Source organism: Protopterus annectens, chromosome 11.part0 (genome assembly GCF_019279795.1).
Source record: "Protopterus annectens isolate FY-2018-M chromosome 11.part0, PAN1.0, whole genome shotgun sequence".
NCBI lineage: Eukaryota > Metazoa > Chordata > Ceratodontiformes > Protopteridae > Protopterus > Protopterus annectens.
In genome coordinates this window covers 491513694-491527440 of record NC_056745.1, presented here as the reverse complement: position 1 = coordinate 491527440, position 13747 = coordinate 491513694, and the positions used below count along the sequence as shown (strand labels likewise).

Below are 13747 nucleotides of genomic sequence, written 5' to 3'. Positions count from 1 at the left end.
TCTTTTAGTATTTTTAACAAGGATGGGAAGTTAATTGTGAATTTGCATTGTCTACTGAGTCACATGTAAAGTTATGCATTGACTATTTCATTGACAGTTCATATATGTGTGTGTGTGTGTGTGTGTGTGTGTGTGTGTGTGTGTGTGTGTGTGTGTGTGTGTGTGTGCTTTTGTCTAAATTTTAAAAGGAGAAGATTGTGGAGCTGTGAAGATTAGAATTGTTCCTCTTTTTCCTACCGCTGTGCAATTTCAAAGTTATTATACTTAGAGCTGTAGGAGCCCCACACTGGACTTGCAGGAGAACTTATCACCCCTCACTTTCTGTTATTTACTGAGATCTAAGAACATTGCTTTCTGTCATTTATGAGATTATGGTTTAGTGGGGTAAGAGTGATTCATTTGTTTCCAACTGTTGTATGATCTAGTATATTTTGTCTTACAGTGGTGTGAAAGGAGTAGGGTGTTTGATCTTGCAAAAACATTGCCTTTTTATGTCAATGAAATATTGGTGGATTGGGATTCAATGCTTTCAATTCAATGCATTGCATTGCAGGGAAATGTGCAATTATATATAAAACAAGATCTGCATCATTAAAATTAAAACCTCTTACATCAATGAAAATGTCATTGAATCTGGGCCTACTGAAAGCAATTGAAACCTATCAAACAACTTAAAATCCACAAAACTCTACCTCTAACTACACCCATTCTTTCCAGCTTATATAACCCTTCCACATCTACATCTTTTAAACTACATAACCCTCTCAAAACTGCAACTCATACCCTAAAACTCCCCTCCCACCCCCAAAAACTTAATTTCCTGATTATTCCTAACCCCAGGAATTTCTTTCCATACTCTAAGCCTACATTCCTAGATTACGTACTAACCTTAAGTCTCACCCACTGCTCCTTAAACCTACATTTCATGATCCCTCCTTAAACCTAAGTTTTCACCTACCACTCCCAAACCTAAGTCCCCTAAATGATCTCTAACCCAAAGACTCCCATCTTACTCCATAACCATAAGATTCCCCCCACTAACGAAACCTAAATTCCCCTCACACTAGTTGACCCTAAGCCTAAATCCCCCAGTAAAAAGTTAGCAGTGTAAGTTAATGACACATAGCCTTTCACTTATACTGGTAACTGCTAATATGAACACCTTTTGTCAAAAACACAGTTCAGTCACCAAAGAAGCAGCATTTAAACAAGTACAAAACTGCTGCAAAGCTTGCCTTCAACAAAATCACTCCATATATAAATATGCATATCATCTCCTTTCAGCTTATACACATATGTATATATATATATATATATATATATATATATATATATATATATATACACATACACACATATGCGTACATATGTATATATATGATTCTAGTGCACTTCATTGAGTTAGCATAATTATCAAACATCACATCATTGAGCCTGATCTATTAGAGTCCCCTTAAGTTAAAACATCCATATGGGTTTTAATATGGTTCTTGAAAGGGTAGGGGGCAAATAACACTACTCCTTAAAACAGCCTCTTGATAAAACAGTTTAACAAACTAGGGTTGACAATCCGACATTTGCATTTTCAGTAGAAATGCACTTTGATGAATTGAGAGGTAGCCATACGTATGTGCTTTATGCATTCTGCCAAAATTTTATAAATATATATATATATATATATATATATATATATATATATATATATATATTATCTATCTGTATATCTATATATGTATATCTGTATCCATATAAACACATCTATCTATCTATCTATCATCTATCTATCTATCTATCTATCTATCTATCTATCTATCTATCTATCTATCTATCTATCTATCCTTCTATCTATCTATCTATCTATCTATCTATCTATCTATCTATCTATCTATCTATCCTTCTATCTATCTATCTATCTATCTATCTATCTATCTATCTATCTATATATCTATCTATCTATATATCTATCCTTCTATCTATCTACTATACATTCTTTGAAATTTCTGGTTTCTACAAAACAAGAATTGGCTCCATATCCTTTTTAATATGGCAAGATCACTGAACAGTGTAGTTGCAGAAGTTAGGAAGGGCTAAAGCATGGCTAATAGTTATGCTGCATTAAATGTAACAGTCTAGTTTACTCTACTATTATAAGAATTCATATGACTGTTGGTTACAAGCTCTAATGCCATTTTTTGCAGTTGTACTCTGGTAATTACACATTTGAGCTGTCTGTGCTAAATTCATATCTATATAAGCTGGTTTTACTTAACTCTGTTTTAGAGACCATGTAAAATAGCACACTATTTGTGTTGCTTTACAGCTGTATGACTTTATTTTTCTCAGTATATGGAACAGCTGTTTATACTGAATAGAGTTATAACTGTATGAAAGTGCAATACACTTTATATTGAGCTAAGAAAATCATGATACTTCACCAGAATGTGCAACATTAGCTACGGTGAAATTTTCATACTGATTTGCAGAAGTGCGGCTAATCATTCTTGCATCCATTGCCATCCCATGGACTGGTGTCCAACAAATTTATGTTCAGGGTTTTCAGGTCTTCTCACATTTTAAACTGTAGAAAAATGCTTGCTACATTTTATACTACACGTAAAGCACTACAGCACTTCAGTTCTGATCACAAATGATGCACTGAAAAACAACTGGGATCTTCCAGTCATGACCAGTTCCACTTTCTGGTTGAATAATTTTTAATAATAGCATTTTTTATAAGAGTCAATCCCAGTCTTTATGATGTATTTCATTTCATTTCATTTTATTTTATTTAACGTATTATATTAACGTATTTTTTGAAATGCAATGGAGGTGAATATAACTTTAAATTTCATCATGATTTGGTGTGTAGTTTGGCGCCAAAATTTGAACTGAATTTATATAAGGGTCACCTGTAATGAACTGTTGTTTTTTCTGAAGAAGTTTTACTATAGAGTAAGACAAAAAACGTTTGTAAAAAAAGTCCGTTTAAAAGTTATTAAAGTGGTTTGTTTCTAAGTGCGACTTTTCTGAAACTTTTCATCAATTTGTTCGTGTTTTGAAGTAAATTTTAAGCGTTTTTAGTATGGCAGACAAGTCATTTGAAACAATGCCGGCTATTCTAAGAGACGATGGAAGAGACAAAAATAATGAAGGAGAAGCGATGGGCAAATTAACCATGTTGGTGGATTTATTGTCGCAAAGAATGGAGTCTATGATCATCAGATTGGACAATATATTGTTGTCACAGCAAGATCAACAGGATCGAATCACTATGCTGCAGTCTAATTTAAACAAAACCATGGGCGCTGACAAAACAACTTTGCAGAACCGAAGGGTTAATCTGAATGAGTCACGATGTGGGCTACCGAATGATGCATATGCAGTGGAGCAACCACAAGTAGCATCCAAGGAAACAGGTACTTTTAATAATACTGTAATACAATCAATAAATATACCTAGTAGCCGTGGGCAGCAAACTACAGTGATTGTGGCAGATGGTAACGTGAATAATCAAGTTAACAATGCTAATATGGCATCGGTAGACCCAGAGACTTGCACTAATGACAGAATTCTGATTGATCAAACAAATGTAAGAGAATCATCTCAAATGCCTAATTTGAAAGACTGGCTAATTTTACCAATAGGTCTTTTCAAAACTAATCAAATAACAAGTGAGCTAAATGCAACAGAGAATAGTAAAGCTGCAATATCTAACCTGCTTAATGAATTAGATGAAAATATGTTGAAACATAAAAAATTGACCTTAGAAATCGAATATTTCCAAGAATGCTTAAAAGCAGAAATAGTGCCAAAAGGCCTTAGAAGTTGGTGGTATCCAACAGGTTTAGTACCTGGTTCACAATTTCATAAAGATCTGATCCACTTATTTAACCAACAAGGCTTTCAATTAATGCAGACTATGATCAAGCATTATTCGCTCACCCTTAAAGAGTTGGGAGATAAAATAGAGAAACTGGATTCCACTATAAAACAACATTCTGATTTTATTAGATATAAATATGACTACTTGCGAGTATTTCACAGCATAGAGCAACATATAGAAAAAATAAAGAAAACGAAAATCAAAAAATTGGAAAGAGACAGAGGGCAATATGATAAAGGGATAGCATATCCATTGCCCTCATCGAAACAAGTATGGCAGAATAATCATTTAGATTCATTAGATCTTTTTATGGAAAACAACAATGAAAATGAGTCAAGAATAAATGATAATAATATTAGTAACAATCACCATGAATATCAGTCTAATCCTTCTACTTCTGAATCATCACGACATCAAGATCAGAATATTGCGGAACAAAATCCAGTAAGAAGAAGTGAACGGATAAAAAGTTACAATAACATTAACAATTCTAGAGCAGAAGTAGCTAGTGGACCAACTACTTTTACTAATAATAATAATAAAAATAAGGGTTTTCAGAAATATACGCAGAGGAAGCGATGGAACAGGAAGAGGAATCAGAACAACAGGAGATGACTGAGACAAAACGTGAACTAAATGGACCTGATATCATAGAAAACAACAACAAAGATTTTACTATTTACAATTTTTCTTCTTTTCAGGTCACACAAGGTTTGGTGGATACACTTTCCAAGGGTTTAACTTTCGTACCATCAAGTAGAATGAATTTGGCAGAAACGATTTGCGATCTTAAACTTTTTGTCAGAAAGTTAAACTTGAAACATATTTTGGGAACACAACCAGATCATTTTACGAATTAATTTAGAGTGGCTAGTTGTTACAATCCTCCTTTACATAATACACTGTTCACATTTGAAAAAATATGTGAATTGGATCTGAGGAGGTTAAGTAATAATAATTCAAAATTCTTTGACAACTTGAATAAAGAAGAAAGGGATGGTCTGGAATGTTCATTAAAGGCCAACATTAGAATAATGAACCCAGATAAAGGAGGGGGCTTGGTCTTTATGGACAATCCAGATTATCAGCAGCGTATCAGGGATATTTTGAACACTGAGGTATACCAGATAGCATCTCTTAATGAATACAATAAAGCAAATCAAGTTATAAAAAGCTTAATAAATGAATTATTCATTGAAGCAAGAATTGATATTCATATATTTAATTTTTTGTTCATGTTAACACCTAGAGTCCCAGTAATTTTCGGGGTGCCCAAAATCCACAAAAATTTGTATAATCCCCCACTTAGACCTATTGTGGATGGGAGGAATTCCGCTACTTATGCATTTGCTAAATTCATTGATTCTATTTTAAAGAAATATGTGACAAAGGAAGAATGGATCATAAAAGATTCCTGGACATTCTTAGAAAGATTAAATAAGTTCGAATATAGAGATGAATACAGCTTTTAGACAATAGATGTCAAGGAACTGTATACTAGCATTCCGCATGACGAAGGAATAGAATGGGTCACAACTAGAATGCTTCAAAAGCAGGCATCAGAATCTGAAGTAACTCTTGTACAAGAAATGTTAGATATAATATTATCATATAACTTTATCCTTTTTGAAGATCAATATTATGTACAAAAGATAGGTGTAGCAATGGGATCACCATGTGGTTCAAGCTATGCAAATATGGTGATGTCATATTGGGAGTGCAAATATGCTTTCTCGAATACTCTATTTCAAGAAGTAGTGAAGTTTTATGTCAGATTTATAGATGATATATTCATAATAATTCATGGCACAAAACAAATAGCAGAAAATTTAGTATCCATGTTGAATCATGCATCTGAATTTTTGAACTTCACATACACATTTGATATTTCATCTATATCATATTTGGACGTAAAGGTGATAAAGAATAGTCATTTAAAACAATATGAAGCTCTAATATATAGGAAGCCTACATATTCTAATAAATTTTGGCATTTCTCTAGTTCACATCCATTCTATCAGAAACGTTCAGTGCTCAAAGGACAATTTGTCTGAGCAGCAAGAATGATAACAATAGATGAAAAATTCGAAGAAGAATGCAGAAATTTAACGTCCATGTTTCTTAATAGAGCATATCCATTCAATCTGATAGAAGATATAATGAATGAAGTTATAATAAAAAGAAGGAATGGGTTTTACACACCTATTTTAAATAGCAAGAGTAATGGAAATGAAGAGACTTTGATTCATAGCAATGAAGGAATCATAGAAGTATACAAACAAGGGGGGCTCATAGAACAATTGGTAAAGTTTATTTAGCATGTATCATGAATTTTTGTTTTTATTCAACACAAATAAAAGGAATAATTCTGAAAAATTGGGATTTATTGAAGGAAGATGCTGGTTTAAATTTAGTGATCAATCTTACACCTAAATTTGTATGGAGGAAAACAAATAGTTTCAAATTCCTCTTTCAAAGGCAGAAAGATATATTCATAAGAAATCCGGGCATGATGCAATGTGGTAATTGCCCATTTTGCTATATAATATATACAGGTTACAGTATTGATATTAATGGTTATAAAATTTATTTAAAGGGGAGATACAATTGTAATACAAAGGGAGTAGTGTACATAGCAAAATGCCAAGGTTGCCCATCATTTTATGTGGGCAAAACAGACCATAGGATCAGAGATAGAATCGCAGAACATCTGAGAAGTATCAATCAAGTAAAAGAAGAGAATGCTTTAGCCAGGCATATCAAAATGAATCCTGAACACAAATGTAAGTTAAAAATCATACAACAGGTGCATCAACATACAAGAGGGGGACCTATTGGTCTATTTTTGGAAAAGTTAGAACTTTTGTGGCAAATAAGGCTTAACGCATGTTTATATCCAGGCCTTAATGAAAAATGTTCCATCAGCTGTTTATTAAAATTGAAGAGTTTGGAAAGGTAAAATATAGTTCATGTATACTTTACCATATATAAAAATATTTCATAATAAATAGTTTATAATATTATATATGGAATTACTGAAATAATTTAAGGATTTACATATGGTTAGTTTTATTTAATAATTTTAAATATTTACTTTATAAGCAATATATCATACGCACCATTAAATATTTGCGAATTTGTATATTTCTTTCTTTCTATTGTATATTATTTTGGATATATTTGGATTTATACATAAGAAAGGTCTCCCGTATATGGGAAATGGATTTTTAAATATAGATAATAAATGCAACCTAAATGTAAACATAAATTCTTTCAAGAGGATATCATTTTATTAGTAGTATGATTACTTCCACTTTGTAAACGTTTGCATATTGAGTGTTTTTAAAAATATGAGAAGAAATCTCTGGACTCCTGTCATTAAATATACAATTTGTAAGTTAGTTGAAACTAGAGGCTTATTATTATATAAAAGATATTTCATTATAAATTAAAAACAGCGATCGACATAAATAATTCACTTGTAGTTTTTAAATTAATGAATCCATGAAAAAGTAATACTTTTCATGGGCATGTTTATTTATATATTTTAGCTGTCATGATATTTGAACAATATTCCGGGCATCTGTCATCTTTACACAGAATACACTAATAGTTCGGAACACTGCTACACCATTATAAAAGCATTAGTGTTCAAGTTTTTGATAAAACATATACACACATACATATATTTTTACTATACATATGTATTTTTGACTATTGAACATGAGGTATTCAAGTATAATTAAGGTTGTTACTCCATCGTTTTTTCCCTTATTAAGGGATGTTCAAGGTTTCTCCAATAGTGCACATGTTTAAAATTTATTTATTTATGTTGAATAATTTTTAATAGTAGCATTTTTTATGAGTCAATCCCAGTCTTTATGATGTATTTCTTTTCATTTCATTTTGTTTTATTTAACGTATTATATTAACGTATTTTTTGAAATGCAATGGAGGTGAATATAACTTTAAATTTCATCATGATTTGGTGCGTAGTTTGGCACCAAAATTTGAATTGAATTTATATAAGGGTCACCTGTAATGAACTGTTGTTTTTTCTGAAGAAGTTTTACTATAAAGTAAGACGAAAAACGTTTGTAAAAAAGTGCATTTAAAAGTTATTAAAGCGGTTTGTTTCTAAGTGCGACTTTTCTGAAACTTTTCATCAGTTTGTTCGTGTTTTGAAGTAAATTTTAAGCATTTTTACTTCTACAGTTTGTAAGGAGTTACATGTATTGGTAATGTATCTAAATACAATTGTAGATTCTTTTTTATAAAACCCATTGGTCCTACTACTATTGGAACTGTCTGGATATCTTTCTTCCACATTGCTCTCATTTCTACCTGCAAATATTGATATTTTATGACTTTGTGTCTCTCTGTATGTAAGACAGTGTAGTCAGTGGGTGTAGCGATTTCAGTGATAAATGCTACTTTTGTCTTTTTTTTATGAACCACTATATCTGGTTTTCTAGCATATATCTTTTGAAATTTTTTTAATGGGTGATCCCATGTGATGTAGACTTCATCATTTTCTATGATGCTTTGTGGTTCATGTTTCCAGTGTTTTTCAGCTACTTCAATACCATAATATTTGCATAATCCCCAGTGCAACGGTCTTGCCACATTATTGTGCCTTTCAGTATACAATCCTTCTTCCATTAGTATGTCATAACCAGCAACAAGGTGTGCGACTGTTTCCAATTCTATTTTACAAAACCTACATTTGTTTGTTTCTTCCAAATGTTCAATGGACTTTGTAAACCAATGTGTACATAGCCCACTATCATGGGCCGCCAATATTAACATATTATTAACATAATTATTAATATCCATGCCTATGTGGTAACCCTAGTTATAGTTCAATTTTCTGGTTAACAAATTAAATAAATAAATATGTCATTTTCCTGAAACCAAAACGAAAGATGTATGCAAGTCTTCAATAACAAAAACCAAAAGAAAGGACTTGCAACGAGTGTCCAAAGGAAGGTCAGAAACCAAGCCCTTTAAGTAAGCACAAGCACTTTATTCACAATAGCGCAAAAAACAGAAAAATACGTTTTCGACACAAGATCCAAGTCTTCATCAGAAGTGAACAATTAACAGTCATCACTGAAACACTTTTATACCTTTCCAGTTGTGCAAATTGAATAATAATTGATCAATCAAATTAGTTAATTGAACAACTAGTATAAATAATAAAATACATAAAATCATTTGTTAAACTTTCCAAGTTAAAATATATGGTTTTGAAATACTGTCCATAAATAAATATAAATTGATTCAACAGTTTAAACTTTGAAATTAAAATTATGTATCATAAAATTACATTTAATTAATTTAATTTTAAAACAATCTCCTTTTAAATTACTATGTGGTTAAACATATCCCCTAAAAACATTGTGTATAGTGCCATCTTGTGGCTATACTTCACATCACAGTTTGGCTGCCCTTAATTTTAAAACTGAAGAAATGGAAATCATATCATTTAAACCTGGTGGTTTTGTGGAATCTAAAATAATTTGCCAAAATAAATCCCTATATTCAAGTTTGGCCTCCCACATGCCCCCTCTTAATTCCTTGGGTACAATTTCCAAAACATAAAAAAGAAATTTAGCCTGCGGACAAGTCAAAGTGTGTCTGTAAAGGGCATTTTTATTGTTTTGCTTCCTAATTTCGTAACTGTGTTCATAAATACGGTTTCTTAACTTTCTCTCAGTTTTTCCTATATAAAATGAAGTGCAAACCTTACAAGTAGCAATATATACCACACCATTGGTATTACAGTTGGAAAAACATTTACTGGAAATCTCCCTGTCTCTTGATGCAACTAAGATACTACCTTCATTAAGTATTAAGGGGCATTGTGGACAAGTACCACATTTAAAATTACCTGGTCTTTTTGAAGAGATGTTGACCTTTCCAAACTCAAAAAGTTGTTTGAAATTTAAATCTTTACGATATATAAATGTAAGTGTTTTATTTTTCAATACCTCTAAATCAGAAATCTCAGTAAACCTATTCCATTCTCTGGTTATAATCTGTTTCACCACTCCTGCATCTCCGGAAAAATCCATAATGTATGCATCATCCCACTTTTTCCCCTTCTTGGGTATGAATGCTTGTTTCTTTAACCTCCTGGGTAGGTTTTCCAAGAATAGGGGCAAATCTATTTTTCCTTTCCTGAACCACTGAATCAATTACTTCTTGTAGTAAGGAATTTGGATAACCTCGTTTGCTAAACATTTCCATTAATTTTGCACACTCAGTTAAAAAATCATCATCGCCAGAGGTCATTCTGCTGACCCTAACCAGCTGTCCGTTAACCAGATTCCTTTTCTGAAAATGAGGATGACTACTCTTATAATGTAAATAAGAATTGGAAAATGTTTCCTTTCGATAAATACTGGATGAAAAACCACCTAATTTCTTCCTGATACAAACATCCAAATAGGTAAGGTTGTCTGTATTATAAGTATGAGTAAAGTCCAAGAAGTTTGTTGTGTTTTTAATGTAATACAAAAATTCCGTGAATTTTTGATAAGTATCTGTCCAAAAGATAACTATGTCGTCCAAGAACCTTTTGTACAAGGACCAACAACCAATAAAAGGACAGTTTGATATGTACAGTTGTTCCCATCTGGACAAAATTAAATTTGCATATGTGGGGGCACATTTGGCCCCCATAGCTACTCCCCTTTTCTGTTGAAAAAATTCCCCCTGAAAAAACATAAAATTGTTATGAAGGATGATATCCATAAACCAACAGCTTTCAAATACAATGCAGTACACAATTATAATGAAAATGAGCCTGTGGGTTTTGCTCAACATGTTGTTGGGTTTGAAGGGCAGGATAATTTTTCTGATTCTTTAGAAATTCCCCCTTTACGCAGGTCGGACAGGATTCGGAACCAGAATCCTGTCCGACTCCCACAATACAAACACAATTTCAGGCGGAATTACCAGTAAATCCTCATAGACAAGAAAATACACTTATTTCTAGGTATGGAAATATCTTCACATTAGATGATTATAAGATTTTCAACTACAGTAACATAGAATTAAAAGAAGAACATTTTTACCTCTTATCAAAAGGTTTCAAATTTATTCCTACTAGAAAAGCAAGTTTACCTAGATCTATTGTAGATTTAAAACTATTTCTTAGGAAAATTAATTTTTCTTTTAATATTTCAGGAAAATAATACAGAATCCAGACAAATAGTTCCATTAAAGAGGAAAAGCACTGTAAACCCACCATTACACCCACAATTGAAAAACCTCGACATTATTTTGGAAAGAGAAATCAGGAAGGTTTTATCTGAGCACAAGATATTCCCAAATTTGTCTGTAACAGAAAGAGGAATACTGAATGAATTGAGAAACAACAAGAACATTAGAATTATGCACCCAGATAAAGGGGGTGGCACAATACTGATGGATTTTATCATGTATGAATCCAAAATGAAGGACTTATTAAATGACACTGATAAATATTCACGAGCTTCCATCAATGAGGTTAATTTAGCACACTCAAAAGTCAAGTTATTAGTCTATGACCTACTATTAGAGGGATCTATTAGTAATGACATTTATAATTTTTTATTAAATTCACAGCCAAGGGTTCCATCTGTCTTTGGAATACCAAAGGTACACAAGGACCCAAATGATCCCCCACTTAGGCTCATTGTGGCATCTGAAGTGTCAGTTACAACCTCTTTAGCCAAATTTGTAGATGAGAAACTGAAGAAGTTGTCATATGATAGCCCAATAGTGCTGAAAGATTCATGGGATTTCCTTAGGTGTGTCAAACCTGAATTATACTCCCCAGATCTGGCCTTCGTCACTTTAGATCTTGTAGATCTGTTTGGATCTATCCCTCATGACATAGGGCTCCAGTGGTTTGAAGACAGTATGAGGGACAGTAAAATGTTTACAGTGAATGATTTTATGAACTGTTTAACATTTATGGATATCATCCTTCATAACAATTTTATGTTTTTTCAGGGGGAATTTTTTCAACAGAAAAGGGGAGTAGCTATGGGGGCCAAATGTGCCCCCACGTATGCAAATTTAATTTTGTCCAGATGGGAACAACTGTACATATCAAACTGTCCTTTTATTGGTTGTTGGTCCTTGTACAAAAGGTTCTTGGACGACATAGTTATCTTTTGGACAGATACTTATCAAAAATTCACGGAATTTTTGTATTACATTAAAAACACAACAAACTTCTTGGACTTTACTCATACTTATAATACAGATAACCTTACCTATTTGGATGTTTGTATCAGGAAGAAATTAGGTGGTTTTTCATCCAGTATTTATCGAAAGGAAACATTTTCCAATTCTTATTTACATTATAAGAGTAGTCATCCTCATTTTCAGAAAAGGAATCTGGTTAAGGGACAGCTGGTTAGGGTCAGCAGAATGACCTCTGGTGATGATGATTTTTTAACTGAGTGTGCAAAATTAATGGAAATGTTTAGCAAACGAGGTTATCCAAATTCCTTACTACAAGAAGTAATTGATTCAGTGGTTCAGGAAAGGAAAAATAGATTTGCCCCTATTCTTGGAAAACCTACTCAGGAGGTTAAAGGAACGAGCATTCATACCCAAGAAGGGGAAAAAGTGGGATGATGCATACATTATGGATTTTTCCGGAGATGCAGGAGTGGTGAAACAGATTATAACCAGAGAATGGAATAGGTTTACTGAGATTTCTGATTTAGAGGTATTGAAAAATAAAACACTTACATTTATATATCGTAAAGATTTAAATTTCAAACAACTTTTTGAGTTTGGAAAGCTCAACATCTCTTCAAAAAGACCAGGTACTTTTAAATGTGGTACTTGTCCACAATGCCCCTTAATACTTAATGAAGGTAGTATCTTAGTTGCATCAAGAGACAGGGAGATTTCCAGTAAATGTTTTTCCAACTGTAATACCAATGGTGTGGTATATATTGCTACTTGTAAGGTTTGCACTTCATTTTATATAGGAAAAACTGAGAGAAAGTTAAGAAACCGTATTTATGAACACAGTTACGAAATTAGGAAGCAAAACAATAAAAATGCCCTTTACAGACACACTTTGACTTGTCCGCAGGCTAAATTTCTTTTTTATGTTTTGGAAATTGTACCCAAGGAATTAAGAGGGGCATGTGGGAGGCCAAACTTGAATATAGGGATTTATTTTGGCAAATTATTTTAGATTCCACAAAACCACCAGGTTTAAATGATATGATTTCCATTTCTTCAGTTTTAAAATTAAGGGCAGCCAAACTGTGATGTGAAGTATAGCCACAAGATGGCACTATACACAATGTTTTTAGGAGATATGTTTAACCACATAGTAATTTAAAAGGAGATTGTTTTAAAATTAAATTAATTAAATGTAATTTTATGATACATAATTTTAATTTCAAAGTTTAAACTGTTGAATCAATATATATTTATTTATGGACAGTATTTCAAAACCATATATTTTAACTTGGAAAGTTTAACAAATGATTTTATGTATTTTATTATTTATACTAGTTGTTCAATTAACTAATTTGATTGATCAATTATTATTCAATTTGCACAACTGGAAAGGTATAAAAGTGTTTCAGTGATGACTGTTAATTGTTCACTTCTGATGAAGACTTGGATTTTGTGTCGAAAACGTATGTTTCTGTTTTTTAGCGTTATTGTGAATAAAGTGCTTGTGCTTACTTAAAGGGCTTGGTTTCTGACCTTCCTTTGGACACTCGTTGCAAGTTCTTTCTTTTGGTTTTCATTTTCCTGAAAGCTGTGCAAAGCAACAGTTAGTGTATTTAAAACTGCAAGGGTGTTGAGGAAGTGGATGTAGTCATTCTTAGTTTT

At 32.3% G+C, this 13747-nt stretch overlaps 1 protein-coding gene across 1 annotated transcript; it reads left to right on the top strand.

The window, feature by feature from the left end:
* The first annotated feature begins 3106 nt into the window (after nucleotides 1–3106).
* LOC122814960 (probable basic-leucine zipper transcription factor E) lies at nucleotides 3107–4498 on the top strand. The gene has a single exon (XM_044087217.1). The coding sequence runs from the start codon at nucleotides 3107–3109 to the stop codon at nucleotides 4496–4498; it is 1392 nt and encodes a 463-aa protein (XP_043943152.1).
* Nucleotides 4499–13747: the final 9249 nt, after the last annotated feature.

Bases quoted from the DNA above. Each gene is read 5' to 3' on its own strand.
- LOC122814960 (XM_044087217.1), top strand. From the start codon at position 3,107: ATGCCGGCTATTCTAAGAGACGATGGAAGAGACAAAAATAATGAAGGA.